General features: G+C 41.0%; 1 protein-coding gene across 1 annotated transcript; it reads left to right on the top strand.

Annotated features, from left to right (window-relative positions):
- The first annotated feature begins 1613 nt into the window (after nucleotides 1–1613).
- Arr3 (arrestin 3) lies at nucleotides 1614–17629 on the top strand. The gene is given in 12 exon segments (XM_055605071.1): nucleotides 1614–1630; nucleotides 4116–4145; nucleotides 4295–4356; nucleotides 4547–4591; nucleotides 4768–4844; nucleotides 11182–11283; nucleotides 11478–11562; nucleotides 11784–11864; nucleotides 12209–12265; nucleotides 12268–12337; nucleotides 14638–14702; nucleotides 17517–17629. Coding segments are annotated over 12 exon segments (804 nt in total).
- The last annotated feature ends 456 nt before the right edge of the window (nucleotides 17630–18085 follow it).

Genomic DNA, 18085 nt, shown 5'->3' with positions numbered 1-18085 from the left:
TTGCCTCTCTTTCATAATTAGACTGGTGACTCCATTTGGGCCCACTCAGATAATCCAGAATAACCTCTCTATTTTAAGACCCCTAATGACATCTGCAAAATCCCTTTCAGTGTGTAAGGCAATGTCTATAGGCTTCAAGGATGATGACCTGCTCTTTAGGGGTCAAAATTCAGCCCATCATAGTAAGAATTCACTGAAGTATACTCAAGATGTTTGCATCATACTGGGCACAGTGGCATACGCCTGTAATCTCAGAACTGTCAAAGTTAAGGCAGTTGTGAGTTCCAGGACAGCCTGAGCTACACAATGAGACTCTGTCTCAAAAAAAAAAAAAATCCTGTGCATTTTACCATCTAAAAATTACATCACAGCTCCAAATTACAAATACTCAGAAAAGAAAGAGACAATGATTTCAGTTAAATCAAAGTAAGGATTTAAACAACAAGGTCTCTTTTCTTCCTACTAGGGGGACTACAACCTGACTTGAAAGAGGAGGTGAGCACCTAAAAGGAAGAGTGTGAGTCTGTTGAAAATAAAGCCAAGATAGACTGAGTCTGTTTTTTGTTTGTTTGTTTGTTTGTTTAATCTTTCCTATAGTCACCAACCTTAACAAGTTTCTGGCTGTTTCCCACATGCCAAAGCTTAGTTTCCATCTCACTATAGTCCCCAGTAGGATCTGAGGTTCTCTAGTTACCTGGAAACACCCATGAAAGACTCAGCGAAATGAACTGAGAAGGTCCTGAGGTGCATACTCACACGAATGTGACACACGAGTGGCACTGGCAGAGTCAGTCAGATTGCAAGGGAATACAAGGGATTCTCTCCAGCTGTCAGCAGAAGATGTTGGAATCTGCAGGGCACTTGCTGGATTTCCAGCTTCTTCTGACCTAAAGTTGGACCAATGACATCTGGTTAGTGGTAGTAACAGAGACTGCTTATTAAGAAAGAGAACATTTCCAGTCAAGGAAGTGAACCAGAGAACTGAAAGCTCAATGGCACTGGCCAAGAAGAGTTGTGACTTTTTATAGATCATTAATATAACATGCCTTTTCCAGCATATGTATTTTAGGGACTTTTCTCACATGGATGCTCTGTCCCATACATGTAACTTTTGCTTTTGAGTTCTAGTCCTTTTCTTTGTCATTAGCTTATTTCATATGCTAAGTTTTGAGACAGGGTCTTTCTATGTAGCCCTAGCTGCCCTGGAACTCACAGAGGTCCCCTGCCACTACCTCCCAAGTACTGGGATTAGAGGCATGTGCCATCACACCCAGCCATATGTTAATCTTGATACTTCTATCTCTACATTACACAGGGCTCCAAGTGAGGTGAAGGAAGACTTAGCTCAGCCAGCCTTCTTAGACTGAGGACTAGAAAGCCCATATCAGGAGCTAAAGACTGTGGATATAAGTAAATACTGAAGACCACCCTGAGAGGAGGAGAAGAAAGATCTGAGTCCTGGATCCTCAGACTGTGGAGTTTCTGCTTCTACCTGCTTCAAGCCTAAAAAGGTGGGACCAAGGCCCCGTGAGAAAAACAAGAAATAGAGATAACTTTGTTGCTACTGTTTTGGAGGTCCTGGCAGCTGCAAGGACAGAAATATCTCTAATTCCATGAGTGGTAACCCAAGGTAAGGAAAGCTGCTTAGAGCATGGAACTCATTTCAGGGATTAAAAAGACTGGACAGTGAGAGGTGGGGAAGTTATTCCAGGTCTGGGTTTTACAGAAGTCGATTGTCTATTCTCTGTAAGCATAATGTTCTGCTAGTCTAGCAGAGAAGGATACTTTCTTCTCTGATAAGAAAGAAATTCAAGGATCTCTGTTCCTACTTCATCACCTACAGTGCTGTGCACTGGAGCTTAGATAATTAAAGTTTCTGGTCTGTTTTAAGAGTCCAAAGTCCCAAGTGGGGGAACTTGGAGAAAAGTTATTCTTTCCAGTACTCTTGGCTTTCCTGTGGCCTGGAAAAGATGAAAGATACAGAGGCTGGAATGTGGCACAAGTTGCTCAGACAAACCATGGTCCACACTGTGAACCCTCCTCTTTTTACACTTCACTATGCTTCACCTTTAAGAATTTCAACTTGGTTTTGATCCCAGCCCTCATGTACAAGGCTTCACAAGTCCAAACTCACCAATTTCCTTCTTAAATGCCCCTACCTGTAATTGTTAGGTCTCAACCCCAGGGCAACTGGCTGAGGTGGCTATTTAACATATCAAAGCAGATTTGACCTTCAGGTTCTCCCAGCATCCCTCAGTCCTTACCTGCTACAGAGTAGGGTTAGCATATCCCATCACTAACCTGAACTCTCCAGTCCAGGGCCTGGGTTGTTCTCCCCTCTGAGGTTCTTCCTTATATAACCTAGCTATTTTGGCTATATGGTTCTTTTTACCTTTTTGGTCCTTTCAGCCTCTTGGTCTCCTGGCTCCCTCCCCTCCAAACACACACACACACCACCTGGCTCAGGGTCAGGTTCACTCTGGACCCCTCCAGATACCTCTGGCTATGTTCTCTCTCTTAGCTACAATAAACCTTCTCCTTCATAGTCATGTCCTTATTATTCCTTTTTTTTTCATTCAGTAACATCATCAGAAACCCCTAGCCCCAGCCTACCTCCTCAGTAACAACCAGCCGTTCCCACAGCCACTGATCTGTACTCACTAATCTGTTTTCCAAACTCTTGGCCCCTGAGCTAATTATAGCAGTGTTTCAATGCCACCCACCCCAACCCTATTCTTGTTCTCTGACTCCCACCAATCTACACATTCAGAGGACTGAGGATATAAGAGGCTGGGAGGCAAGCTTAGCAACCAGAGCTGGAGGCTGATGTTAGCTTCAGTCTCTTTCCTCAGGTAATATTCTAAAGCTCCTTGCTTCTAGCCTATACTAACCCCACTTCCCATGCCTTTAGCATCTCCTTTAGGGGAAGGAGAGGAGAATCTTTTGTGATGAAAGCAATGGGTTTTCAGGTTAATGTAACTTCTAGAACTCACTACTCCCAAATCATCCCTCTGACCAGGCCTACTATGTATTGAAGGAAAGCACCAAAACGACATTCTCCTCTTTATGGGTCCCCAGCAGCTAAAGAGATGAGTGGGGATACAGTGGAAATTTTTGAGGAAAGAAATAAGAGAGATGCTGAGTAAAGGCAAGGAAGGCTTTTAGTCTCCACAGAGGCCTCTGTCACCAACACCAAGAAAGTGAGAGCAGCAACCCCCTCTCTCCTACATCATCCCCCATCCCTTCCTTTCCCCTTTTCTTCCTTCTCAGTTCAAAGTCAAAAACATTCCAATTCAGGGTCAAGTCTATTACGGGGACAACATGATATTTAATTGATCCATTTATTCATTCATATGGCTAACAAATTGTGTGCTGGGTTATGCTCAGTATCAGTGCAGCCCAAGAAACACATTTTAAAGGAATGGAGTGGAATCAATAAATAGAAAATAAATAGAAAGGGTTTAAAAAAATAAGGTGGGGAACAATCAAGGAAGACACTGGACATCCCTTTGGCTTTAACACATATGCAAATGTGCATGCATGTGTACACGTACCCGCATCCTACCCCCGACACACAGAGAGACAGAGAGATAGAAACAGAGATTGATTTGTGGAAAATAGGGAAGGGGGTGTTTTTTTCCTTGTCTAGTTGTGTGTGTAAGAGGTGCCCTAAGAAGGGGGAAGAACAGAAAGCAATGGGTGCTGGTGTGATATCTAAGAAAGTAAATTCTGATTACACTAGGTGCATCTCTGTGGGATAATGGATTGCAATAAGGAAAATAGGGGTTAAATAACTGAGTTTTTCTCCCTTCCCTCATCTCAGGAAATAGTCAACATAAATTTCTTGGCCAGCATGTCCACATAAGAATTCCTTCTAATGCTCTGGATCTGTGAATTGTTCCTTATCCAAACCTGAGTATTTGCCTTTGGGACAGAAGGCATTATAGCTTTGGGCCCTACTCCAATTATCTCTGTCTTTGCTCTATCTCGTGCTCTTGGGACCTCTTCTAATCCTAAGAATCTTTCATGTTTCCCAAATGTCCCTGTCTTTTCTTTTCTCTCTTCTTTCCTGCCCTGCCAACCCTTCTTCCTCTTTCTGATTCTTCACCCCATAGAGTGTTTAAGAAAACTAGCTCCAATGGGAAGGTAAGAGAGCCTGGCCCACCTGGGCAAATGAAAGGCCGAAAGGGATAAGTGGGGACATTGTTCAAGATCTCAGTGGACTGGGCTCTGGGGTTCAGGATGATTCATTCAAAGATAACTGTGACACTGATAGAACAAGTTGTCCCACAACATTTTTCCCTCTCCCTGGGGAAACAGACTTCATGGATGATGTGGACACTGTGGAGGCCACTGGTTAGTGAGTCCAAAGTGGGAAAGAGCCTGAGAAGGGAGTGGGAGCCAGGAAGTACAAAAAAGGCCAGGCATGACCATGCAGAACAACGAAGCCAATTGAAAGGTAGAATCATTTCAGGAATCAATTTTTTTGTTTCACTCACACTCAAGGTTTTTCTGACTAGGGTGCCATCCCTCCCTTTCTGTGCAGATGGAGTAATCCTTGTTGACCCTGAATACTTAAAAAGTCTAATGAGTAAGTAGAAATTTTTACTGGTTTTTGTAAAGCTGCAGGAGTCCCAGTTGAAATGCCAGGAATGTAAGATAGGCAATCTGAATGAGTGGTCTTGACCAGAGGGGCTTGAAAAAAAAAAAAAAACCCAAAAAACAAAAACGAAAGGCAGCAGAAACTGTGAATGCTTTGTTTGCCAGGTCCTGACAACAGGGAAGTTCGGCCCAATATGGCCATATTTCTTCAGTTATTAAAAGAATTGAAAGCAGAGCTCAGAGTAAGCACTTTAAAGGTACCAAATCTCAAAGGATTCTTTTTTAGTCTTTCCCCAAATAGTATTCAAAATAACTATATTTCTAAAGAACATATAAATTATACTCTTTAAAACTATACACAACAGGAAAAATTAAAAAATATACATAACAAGCATAAGTGTTAAAATTAAAATAATGTCTTAATAAAATTTCTGGTTTTTCCCATTATTGGCATGGTGGTTCTGCTTGACTGCTGGTTTCAATTTAGGCTTAGACTGCCTACAGAGTGAACCAATACACAGAAAATTTCATATATTTACCTAAATTTCTTGACTTTCAAATGTTAACAACTGACTGAAAGATTTTTAAAGACCTGTATAGAGCAAAATATTACTTTTTTTTCTGTAGCGTAAGCATCCCTCAGGCTTCTATTCTGAAAGTTCTGATATGTCATTTGATTGTTTTTTGTTTGTTTGATTATTTGTTTGGTGTATGTGTGTGTGTATGTGGAGAAACTGCCTAAACATTTTTTAACAAAAATTTCAAAGAAATAATAACCACAGGCAGTAACAGCAGGAGACAACACTCCTGGCAGCAGAGCTCTAGTTCAAGATTGCACTGAAATATTTTCCACTGTATTTTTCCCTTTTAATTCTCACTATGGATTAACCCCACTGTGATCCTGAACTGAAAATTGAATTCAACTGGAAAAAAAAGATTCAGAACCAGTTGGTGACTACTAGTCCAGAAATAGCCTTTAGATACTGAGGAATAAAAGAGCCTTCATCTCTGAGATTAAGCGGCATGGATAAGCAATCTGGCCAATTTCAAATGTCAGAGAAACTTTTAAGTATAGGCACAAATTAGCTAACTAATTTATAAGTAACAAATATTCTGTTTCTAAAATCTAAAAGCCTTTATCCTTTCACTCCTAAAAATGCCCAGAATAACCTATGGAAGGAAATATTTACTTTTAATAATTGCATGTTGCTTGCCATGATGGCTAACATCAGCTCCCAGCATCCAGGAGGTGGAGGCAGGAAGCAAGGTACAAGTTCAAGGCCAGATTATATATATATAAAATCTTTCAAAAATTACATATTTACTCATCAATTAGATATACTTTTCTTTGAATTTTCAGTATCTTTAGTAAACCTTTACATTACTATTCATATAAATCATACATATTTCTGAAATTTACTCCCAGTTGTATGTGTTGTTACTTTAAGATCATCTTATTTTCATCTCTTTTTCTCATATCCTTCTTCATCAAAGGTGGATGTGTTATTGTAAAGTAATGTGTTTTATGTCACTGAGTGGTAAAGGCAAGTGAGGCAAAAGACGTGGGGGTTGGAACACATTACTGTTTAACAATGCTCTATCTGCCCTCCCTCTGTGTTATTCCTTACAACTGCATATGAATGAACAGTGATTACAAAAATTAAAAAGTTTAATTTCAGAGAGAAAATGAGAGACATGTTATAAGCACCTAAGATGACCTTTTGTTCAGTTACAGCAACAAAACAATTTGGAATGCATCACAGCAGATAACATTGCAGTTATCTCTGAAATATGATATTGTGGCAGAGCTTTGAATTCTTTTTCTGATTATACTCTCTAATATTCCTAAATTTGTATGTATGTGCTTATATAATTAAAACAAAAATAGACAAATTTAGAGTAGATGTTGACTTTTAAAAGAAAATAAAAGCAAGCTACCAGGCCTGATAATATAGGTCTGTAATCCCAGATACCTGGGCAAGTGGGGGCTCAGGCAAGAGGATCACAAACAAGTTCAAGTCCAGACTAGGCAATTTAATGAGATCTTGTCTCAAGATAAAAAATAACAAGAAAGCTAAATGGTGGGGTACTTACCTATTGTGTATGAGATACTGAGAGTTTGAGGCCAGTCTGGACTACATAGTGAGTTCCAGGCCAGTGAGAGCTACATAGAAAGACCTGTCTCAAAAAAAAAAAAAAAAAAAAAGCCAAAGCCATAGGCTGGATCCCTATAATCACCAGTCAGAAGAAGGGTAAGGGGGCAAATAAAAGAGATAAGAAATGAAACAGTAAATGGTCTAGTGGTGTTTGAGGTGAGGATGTCAACCACATGAACTGTTCCTGGCAAACGTTGCTGTGAGTGTCTAACCCAGGCAGCAGAAACAGCACAGTCCCTCAGTCCTGCCTAAGCTCCGATTCGACCTCATCAATTTAGCATCGTCTCTTTCCTCTGCTATGAAACAACATTCTTGTGACAGCCAAGAGGGGAGAAAAACAAAAGCAAGAAACTGGGAAGGAAAGTGTTGTCTAACAGCACTGGTTCTGTGGGAGTGGGAAGCCTAGCATTTCAAGAGAGCTATTCTCTTAGGAGGCAGGGGCGGCTGGATGTCTGTGAGTTCGAGGCCCACACAGATGAAGAGACTGTAATCCTATTACTCTTAACCACATTTCTGTTTTCATTTACTAATGGTTTTGTGCAAATGCATCCTTTTTTATTTAAATGCTATACTATAAACATTTTAGAATTTTCTTTTATGCCTACGTTAATACATAAAAATCCGCAACTTTTGAAGTTCCTTAGTACTGTCTTTTCCAGGTATGCAATACACATTTATAGTTTACCATAATTGCATTTACAATCTAAAATTGTTGGATATTTCCTTTGTCTTCATGATTTTGCTGTTATAAACAGCTCTGTAAAGCATCCCCACCCTCACCCTTGCTTGTACCTAAATTATCTATCTCTTTAGGCTAAATTCCCAGAGAGTTCTATCTATTGTTTAATGTTCCCCAAAAAGTTTCTAACAATTTTTCTGGGGTTTTTTTTGTTCTTTTTTGAGAAAGGGTCTTATTGTGGAACCAAGGCTGTCCTGAAATCCATGCTGGCCTCAAACTCATGATCATTCTGCCTCAGTCACCCAAGTGCTGTAATAACAACGGCATGTACATGCCAGTATGGCCAGCTAAATTTGTTGGCTAATACTCCAGACTTATAAAAACATTAGTGTTATCATTACTTTTAGGCTTTTTTATATCTTCAAATATATATTCATTTTCCTCAATCCTAATTTTAAATGTAGATAATCTTGTGATTAATGTATTGACTTTCCTTTTGTTGAGACATACTCTCACTCCCAGACTACTTCCTCCAAAGCCCTGGGATTACAAATATATGTTACAATGCCAGATTTGATGTTTTGTATTTTTAATTTTATTTATTTAGTGATAAGGCCCTATTCTATAGCCAGCCCCAGGTGACCTGGAACTTGATGTGTAGACCAGGCTGGCCTAAAACTCACAGAGATCCACCTATTTTGCCTTCTAAGTGCTGAAATTAAAGGTACTCTGCCCAAAATTTTAAAAAGTCTTCGACACTTTCATATATTCTTCCTAGCTATTTCCCTTCTACTTTAGTCTGATTTCTATTTTAGTGTATGGGGCAGTTATGGATTGTATGCAACATACGTAATGAATTATTTTCTATTTGTGCAAGTTCTCTGTTTTAAGACCCCTGATAGACTTAAGGACATCTTTGCTCTTCACAGTCCCTTGATTTTTATCCCTGTCACTTTAGTTTCAGAGTATCCCTGCTTAGCTCACCCGACATTCTACTTGTATATTCCAGGGGCTTTCTGTCGACCCCTAATTTTAGGTAACAACTGCAAAGTATGAGTTCAACTATAACTGTTTCTTTTTTGTCAAGATTTCTATCATCCTCCTCATCATCATCAATCAGCCAATCAATCATTCATGTCTATAGATGTTGCCAAAGAAAATTCTCTTGGTTTGTTTGTTAAAGACAGGGTCCCACTTAAACTCACTTTGTACCTTAGGTTAGTCATGAAGTCCTGATCCTCCTGCCTCCACCTCCCAGGTGCTGCAATTACAGATAAACACCACATTAGGCACCAAAGAAAAATTTTTATGCAATAACCCTTTATAACCATCCTCTGAGTGAAGTTTGATCCAAATGATTCTAGACTTTGGAGTCTAGACCTGAAGGAGTTGAAATCCAGATCCTGACTGGGGATGTAGCTTAGTTGACAGAGCGTTTTTCTAGCATGCATCAAGTTCTAGGTTTGCTGCTCAGCACTGCCAGGCATAGTGGCATATACTCAGGAGCCTAAGGCAACCCTGGCTACATGACACTCTGTGTCAAAAATAAAAATATTCATAAACAGAAGAAAAGGAATCCCGAACCATTACTTAACTTCTTTACGGAAGGACGGATATGGTATAAACAATATAGTTACGGTCACAGAAGTGCCATTTGTGTAGTGAGAGTATGAATGTGTTATAAGTATGTGGTGGTACTATATGCATGTGAGTGTGCAGGTATGCATGCCTGTGCACATGCTGAGGCCAGAGGAGACCTCCAGGTGTCTTCCTCTATAACTCTCCACTGTATGAGATGAGGATTTCTCCATGAACTAAGCCCACCATTTTAGATAGGCAGTGAACATCTGGAATCTGTCTGTCCCTTCCCCCCATGCTAGAATTAGAAGTACATGCAGCCATGTCCAGCTTTTTAAGAAGGTTCTAAAGAGTCTAACTCAATCCTCATGTTTGTATAGCAAGCGCTCTTACCCACTGAGCCATCTCCTCAGCTCCAGTCCTATTCTTGACAGGTATACTAACGGGTCTAGGGAAGCCAAAGGATTTGTATAAGTCCTACTAAAGGACAGGTGTCTTGACCCTAAATCTTTTTTGAAATGTTGTTGCTAAATATCATGTGTTTGTATGTGCACACATGTGGATAATATACTTGTGTCAATGCAGATGTGTGCTCTGCCATTGTCTGTGGCTGGAGGTCAAAGAACAACTTTAGAATGTCAGTTCTTTTCTTTCATCTAATGGAGGCAAGATTGCTCTTGTTTCTGCCACTCTGTCTAGCTAACCTGTGAATTTCTGGCCAATTCTGCCTCTGCTTCCCATCTCACCTTATAAATGCAGGGATTACAGATGCAAGCCACTACTTAGAGCATTTTGAGGGTTCTGGGGATTGAAATAAAGTCATCTAGCTTGTGCAACAAGCACTGTTACCCACTGAGCTATCTTGCTGGTACCTGACACTAATATTTGTTAATTCTTTTAAACTATTAGATATTTCAGGCATAATATATATATAATATATATATATAATATCTACTACCTAGCACTGAAAAGATTTTGTCACACACAGTTTTAATCTTCATATAAATGTAACAGTGCACATTTAATTCTGGTGCTCGGATTTTTTTTAGTCACTGTTTCTTTTTTGAGATTAATTATGTTAATCTATTTCTTAGTTGATTCATGCTGTTACACCTAAATACCCAAGACTCAGTAATATATAAGGAAAAGAAATTTACTTTCTCACCATTCAGTAGCCTTGCAAATACAAGTTCAAATAACTAGCATGTTCAAGGCACTGTTAAGTCTGCCCCCTGCATACAAAATTGTTCCTTATTGCTGGGCCCTCTAGAGGGGAGGAATGTTGTATCCTTAAGTGGCAGAAGGTAAACAAGGGAAAAGAGATGAATGCTATATAAAGCTTCTCTAATAAGGGCCTTAACCCCATTCATAAGTGAAGATGAGGAAAGATTCAAGTTTACTGGCTATTAACCAGTTTTCCAAAGTGGTTATTTATGTTGCTCCCACCAGCCATACATTTGAACTCCAGCTGAGCTACATCATCATGATGATGTATTAGAGCCAGCGCTGTCTGGCTCTAATATTTTTGACAGTCTGATCTGGATGAAATGATATCCCACTGTGGCTTTAACTTGAATGTATCTGATTACTATTGAGATTACACAGATCATTGTCTATCATCTTGTGTTTCTGCTAATAATCCATCTCCATTCTTTGCACAAACTCACACACATACAGATATAGATATGTATATATATACATATATATTACTTATAACAGTCATTTCGTTCATGTGTGTGTAGGTATGTGTAGGTATAGGCCAGAGGTCAATCCTCAAGAGGCACTATGTACTGTATTTCTGAGCCTGGATCTCTCAATGTCACTGATTAGGCTAGGCTGGGTGGCCAGTGAGCCCAAGGGATCCACCTGTCTCCACCTAGCAGCACTGGGATTGAAAGACTGTACCATCACTTCCCACATTTTCACATGGGATCAATTCCAACTCGTCATGCTTTCACGGCAAATTCTTTTCCAACTGGACTATCGCCTCAGCCTCCCAAAGCTTGTTATATTCTAAATGCCAACCTGTTATATGTGTTTCAAATATTTTAACTCTGAATTTCCCTTTTTCTTTGTGACACTTTTAACACAGAGATGTTCAAAATTGTACCGCAATTAAATGTATGGATTCTTTTCTTTGTGACTGGACTTTTGGGACCATATTAGATTGTCTCTTTGGATCTTCCTATCACCCACTTAACAAAGACCATTCACAGTTTCTTTTTGTCATCTCAGCCCCTACAACTCCAGACCTGGATGGACAGGGAGGTTGGTGACACCCCTCCCCCATATCCTATTCCTTACCTTAGAAGCCCTCTGATACCCCCTTTTTGTACTAATGTCTTGACTTGGATAGGCAGAGACACGAACTAGAGCAACAGATGTTTTTAAGGGAATGGGAATTTTAGATTTAGGTTTGGGCATCCTCTCTCCAACCTTGTCATAGGGTCCTCCTGCTTCAGGTTCACTACCATGGAGAAGCTGTTTCTGCCTGTGTTTCTATCAACAACAGGACCAACAAGGTCATCAAAAGAATCAAGATTGCAGGTGACCTTGCTGCTCTGCAAACGACCTTCAAACCACAGGTTCTAAACCACAACTGTGCTTCTTACACATTTACACTTATCTTAGTTTTCCTTACAAAACAGATCTATCAAAATACGTGATCCCATTTTACTGCATATGTATAAAATCACATCAAAGGGCAGTAAGCTGGGGTCATGAGGGTAAATGGCTGATTAGTCATGTACTTTCCCTGGCTTTTTCAGTTGTCCAGACCACAGATGTTGTTCTGTATTCACTAGACAAGTACACGAAGTCTGTGCTCATTCAGGAGTTCATATGAGCTGGTGCTGGGGTGAAGGTCAAGGGGTGAGATGGTGAGAAGGCAGAGAAGCAGTTTTGGAAAAGAAGTAGTAGCAGGGAGAACCTAGAAATGAGGACTGTCAGCGTGAGGGTGGAAGTATAAAAAGGAGGGAACTCTCTGGAGAAGTAAGGTGGGGGTGTGACTCATAGGAAGACTACCACAATGCTAGGACAGGGATTTCCCATCACAGCTAATTCTTCCCATTCTTCATAGATATGGCACCTCTCTTTAGATTGTCCACTGGTTTTTGAGACTGTGCTAGATACTCTTGGGAGTAAAAGTTGAGAAGAATAGCCTAAAGTTCTTCTCTTGTTCTCTTTCAAAGAGAGACAGTAGCAGCTAACTCCAGCTTCTCCCAGACCTTTGAAGTAACCCCACTCCTGGCTTCCAGAAGTGGGACCTGGCATTGGATGGCAAATGCAAGCATGAAAACACCAATCTGCCCTCTAGCACAATGTAAGCTTAAATGTAATTTACAACCTCTGCTCCCCACCCCACATGCTCTGAGGTTTCATCCTCAGTCAAGCCTACTTGTCTTTTAAAATGTCCCTCAGCCAGTGTTCAGTATGCTCTCAAGCCTCAGAGCCAGCCTCAAGCTAAATTAATGCCCATGGGACCAATGTTAAACCTAGGTTTTAGGTAATGAGAAAGAAAAATGCAGAGAACAGAGAATCTTTGCTGCATAAAATTTCACAGTTCATTCCAGTCATGAGGGTGAATGCTTGTGATCCTAGCACTTGGTCAGCACAGAAGCAGGAAAATCACACGTTTGAGGCCTTCCTAGGTTATACAGTAAGACCCTGTAACAAACATGATACAAACAGGGCTGCTGCAATGTCTCAACAAGTAAAGACATCTGCTGCTAAGCTGACTGCTTGAGTTTAATCCCCAGGACCCACACCGGGAAGGAAATAATTCTTGTTGTCCTCTGCCCTCCACATGTTTACCATGGCACCTCCACCTCCACAAATATACAGGGGCACAAAAATAGATAAATAAAAATGTAATGATAATACAATAATTAGAAACAAGGCACAATTCACAAAGGCCTTGTATCTTACTATTGTCCTCCTAAGAATATTGCTGAGTAGTGATGGTACATGCTTTAATCCTAGCACTTGGGAGGCAGAGGCAGGTGGATCTCCATGAGTTCAAGGCCAGACTGCTCTACAGAGAGAGTTCCTGGATATCCAGGGCTACACAGAGAAACCTTGTCTTGAAAAACCAAAATAATAATAATAATAATAACAACAACAATGAAAGAGTACTATTAAAGTACACTGGCCAGGTGGTTGGGTTTGTTGTTGTTGTTTCTCAGGTACAAAGGATGAGCTCAGGGCTTTACATCCCCAATCCTGGTGAGGTATGTCATTCCATTCTACACATAAAGTCTCTAAGGCTCAAAGACAAGAGATTTGTTCAAGGTTGCATAATTATGAGGCAGACAGGATTCTAGTATATGCCATCTGGTTCTAAACACTGTAATCTCTACAATAGTTATTATCTAGAGAAGATCGAATAGAGTGAAAGGCTAGAAGATGAGAAATGGTGGAAAAAGAGAGTGAAAAATGAGAATTATATGACTGGAGTTGATAAAATTCTTCGATGGCATTTATTTGGTGCTATGCCTTCAGATTAGCATTAAATGTGTTGCTCACCAAAACCACTTGTATACCATCTATAATCATAAATGCCTAATTCTCCCCATGCCTTATCATTCAAGTGTCTACAGGTTGTTGTTCATAGAAATAACCTTAGAAATTATCCAAAGAGCATTATTTTGAATAGAAAGAATCAGCACCCTAAAGCAACCAAAAGACTACCTCAAGAGCCTTACAGCTTTTGGCATCTTATTTTTGAACCAGCAGGCTTCTACTGAGCACCTAGTAAATGCTCATTCCTATGCAATACAAAGGATATATACAAAGAAATTTAAGACAGTCTTTGCATTCAGTTAATACATGGCCTCCATGAGGAACAAAGAGGAATGCAAATGTAATCCAACAGTTAAGTGTTAGTGCATGTGGTTCATATTATGAGTCCAATAGAAGTTAAAAGCCAACATAGCTTACAAAGGATTCTTAAAGGAGATAGAATGATCTATATCTTTAAGAATGTATAAAAGCTGGATACTAATAGTAGAAGAAAGGAACATTTCAGACTGGAAATATGGCATGGGAAGAAGCTAGAAGCTGTAATCCCACATGGCATTTTGAGAAGCAGAACAGGCAGACAGGCTGTGTTCTAGGTGTTTGGCAGGTAAGGCAGAAATGAGAGAAGTAGATGAGGCTACATTGCTTTGGCTCCTGAAAATCAAGCAGAGTAGCTGTATACAACAAATTAGACCCTCAAACAGACTGTAACATGGTCAAATGGAATTTTGGGAAGAAAAATCTCTCAGTTGGGTATAAGCAATTATAGCCTGGGATATTGGGTATAAGCAATTATAGCCTGGGATATCTTTTGAGAAAAGACAAAGGCAAAGAGCATGGTAATAGGAAAGCATAGGAAGAATTTGGGGGAGACTAGTTACTATTTGGGGTATCATTTTTTTTTTATTCACAGTATCCTAGAAGTTCTGTCAGCCAGGTGAGAAGCTAGGGTCAGAGCACTGAGGCAAGATGGGGAGGAAGAGGACATCAGGAGACCAAGTCCTCAGAAAAATCTGAGGGTCTCACAGGACTGGAAAAACTTAAGGAAGGTTGGTGACTGGGCCCTTTAAGGACATCAGTAACTCCACCTTGAAATACTTGCAGTGCTGTTGGTGTGGAACTGCCCCTCATCTTGATCCATCCAAAGCCATCTCATGGTGAGAGAGCAGGTGAGACTCCCAGGAACTATCATCCTGTGGGTTGCAGGCCAAGCAGTTCTCAGAAAAGAGTGGCTTAAGATGGCATGACAATACGCAAGTTGGATGTCTAGGTTTTGGGGGGACATATAAGGGAGGGGAAGGCCTAGGACAAAAAGGAGGGAAAAGGGCAAAACAAATGTCATGGAACTACAGAGTCATTTATGAGCCACAGTTCCATTTTCTGTCCCTCTCCATGCTTGCCACAGTGGCTACCAGTTATTAGGTTTGGAAGCTCCCAACCCCAACTCCCTTGCCTATTGCTCTAATTTATGATGGGATTTTTAAAAAGCTTCCCCAAGGTGTTGCTTTCAAGACTGTGCACTTGAAACACGGTTTAGCTTCATGTCACAATCTGGTGCTTTTCACAGCTCTCGTTCCCCTGCCTGCCTCCCTGCCCTTCGCCTGCTGCTCTTCTTGGAATTGGTCTTCCTCCTTATCCCTTCCATTTTTCTTTTTGTCTTTTCTTGCCTCCAAAAACCCATTATGTTGCTAAGCTGTCCTTATGATCCCTTACCCCCTGGCAAAACTGGGTTGGTTTTATTTGTTGATTTTTAAGCTGCTGATTTGGGAGTCCATTGCTTCCACATCATCCTCAGCTTCTTTTTCTAATCCTTTCCCTCTTCTCCACCCACAACTGTTTCCCTTCTAACACTCCTGGGGGCACTGTTGTCTAGACAGATTGAGAAGGGAAATAAGCCCTCTACATGGGTGGTGGAGGGGAAGGCTGAGGAGCAAAGAAGGGATGACCTCCCTAGAATTAATAATGTGGAGGAAGCCCAGGAAGGGGTTTGCTAACTGCATTCCTCTGGTGCTCCTGCAGGCTGGGAGGACATCGTGACTGAGGAGTGCACACAACAGAACAGACAGGCACAGAGCTAGAAGACCCCAGCAGCAGACAGTGTTCAGAGTTACTGATATCCTCCTATCTCTGATAGTCCTGTGTGGGACTCACTACAACACTATGATAAATTGTTTTGTCCAGACACGGCCGGTGTCCCTGTGCTATTTTTTTTTCCCTCTTGGGGTGTACTGGAACCATAGACAATGATCTGTCTGATTCAGGCACTTGCACCACTCCCCAACTCTTACTTAAAAGCTTGATTGGATTACCTCTATTCAATACTTTACCTCTTTGTGATCCCAGACTTCCCTCTGACAAGTCATTTGCCTTTTCTCTCTAGCCTCAGCTACCCCAATCTCCACCTGTATCTCTTACTCTTGTAATCACCTTTTGGCCTAGCAGTAGGTGCTTACACTGTAAGAAACCCCAGAGAGGAAGTCAAAGGGGCGTGGTCACTCCCAGGCGGGGCTGTGAGAACAACTGTCACCACTTGTAACTGGAGAAGAGCATGATGTGATATCAGGTGGTAGAGGCCCAAGTGCAAACACCGTTGTTACAGCATCTCTGCCTGCCTAGTTCAAGAAATGTTTTTGGTCCTTCTAAGCGAGGCCAGGAGCCCTGGAATGAGGTCAAAGGCCTTGGCCTGAAGACCAAATAGGAAACAAAAATGCCAATCTCTATGCAAATCCAGACTCATCTTTCTGGTCTGGGATGGGCTTTGAGATAAGAAGTTGTAATTATGGGATGAGATAAGATGGGATGAGATGTCTACTTCTAGGCTGAATACATTTTGCTGGGCAATTCTGGTGTGCGTTGGCAGAGGAGGTGCCTTAGACTCTGAAGAAGGGACAATAGTTGGCCTTTGAAAGAGAAGTAGGCCCTCATCTTGTTCTCTCTCTTCCACTGCTTCTGGTGTCTATCCTGTTTGCCATTCTGAATGAGATTTAAGCAGGGAGCCTACTATAAAAGGTCCTCTGAAAGGCTCCACCAAACAGGGGATTGAAGCAGATGCTGAGACTCACAGCCAAACTGTGCAGTCTTATGAAAGAAGGGGGGTGGTGGACATGGAGGGGACAGGAGCCCCACAAAGCTAAAAACACTAAGCCCAGGCAGTCCTACAGAGACTGACATACCAACCATGGACCATGCATGGAGACTAGAACCCCTGCTCAGACACAGCCCATAGGCAGCTTAGTTTCCATGTGGGTTCTTGAGTAAGGGGAGCAGGGGCTGCCTCTGGCATGAGTGTGATTGCCTGCTCTTTGATCATTTGTCCCTGGTGATGCGGACTTGCCAGGCCACAGAGGAAGAGGATTCAGGCAGTACTGAAGGGACTTGATAAACTAGGGTTAGATGGCAGAGGAGGAGGTCTCCCCTTTTAGTGGACTAGGGGAAAAGGATTGGGGGTAAGACGGAGGAAGAAATGAGGCTGGGGAGAGTTGAAAGAGGGGGCTTCAATCGGGATACATAATGAATAAATTTTAAAAAAAAGAAAATTAAAAAAAAAGGAGACAATTATGTACTAGATGGGTGGGTAGAAAATGGCGATATGTCTCATCAATGTGGTGTGTAACATGGCTGATCTGACCATCAAATGATAAGGTTTGTTGGTTTGCAAACCTAAAGTCCAGTCCTCACACGGAGGGCCTTCTGTGCTCTGTTTACGTGGAGGAGCAGAAAGTACCAGTGTTGGATCAGAAAGTCACGGGTTCAAGGCTTCTTGTGTTCCTGGCCCTAGACCAGCATCATTACATGTAAGGATTTAACCTCATCCACTAACTATAGGTTTCCACTCTCTGGGCCTTTACTTATTGTCCTTTGCCTAGGCAAGTCTACAGAAAAGGGGACCTCAATGTGATGTTTATTGAGACCAGTGCAAAACAAAAAAACAGTTGCACTGTGCAAAACAGAACACCCATTTCTCTTTGACATATCCTTTGCAGGGTCTCTAGTTACCACCACCACTTACTTAGATAACCTTAGATTGCCTTATGAGGGTGAGGAGGAAAAGTTCACCTACCCTACCCCCATTATGCAGGTTGAAAGTGCAAAATGATCTCAGCCTCTGAACCTTAAAAAAAAATTTAAAAAAAACCTTAAAAAAAAAAAACCTTAAAAAAATATATATTCATATATATATATATATATATATATATATATATATATATATATTTATATATAGTTTCTGCCCTTCCTTCCATAAATGGCTTCACCTCCACTGCAGAAAAAAGAAAAAGGGCACATCTTTTTTTTTTTTTTCCTTAGTTTTTCTGGGGTAGGGAGTATGAAAGCAGAGAAGCAAGTTTCACTTGCTGTTAAAAGCCAGGCACATTTTTCTGCTTAGGTGGTAATGAAAAACAGAACTCTAGCTCCTAGAGTTCTAGAACTCTAGTGGCTCCTTTGTTTAAATGAAGACAATGGGGTCAGAATTTCTTGTTTTTACTAGAAGCTGTTCCTAGGAGTTGACCTTAACTCTACTATCATCCTTACTGTGAACTTTGGGGGCTGAAAA

This window comes from Psammomys obesus, unplaced genomic scaffold, assembly GCF_907164565.1.
Source record: "Psammomys obesus unplaced genomic scaffold, mPsaObe1.curated_primary_1811, whole genome shotgun sequence".
In the NCBI taxonomy this organism is placed as follows: Eukaryota; Metazoa; Chordata; class Mammalia; order Rodentia; family Muridae; genus Psammomys; species Psammomys obesus.
Note: the sequence above shows the minus strand (reverse complement) of the source record. Positions and strands in the feature narration are given on the sequence as shown.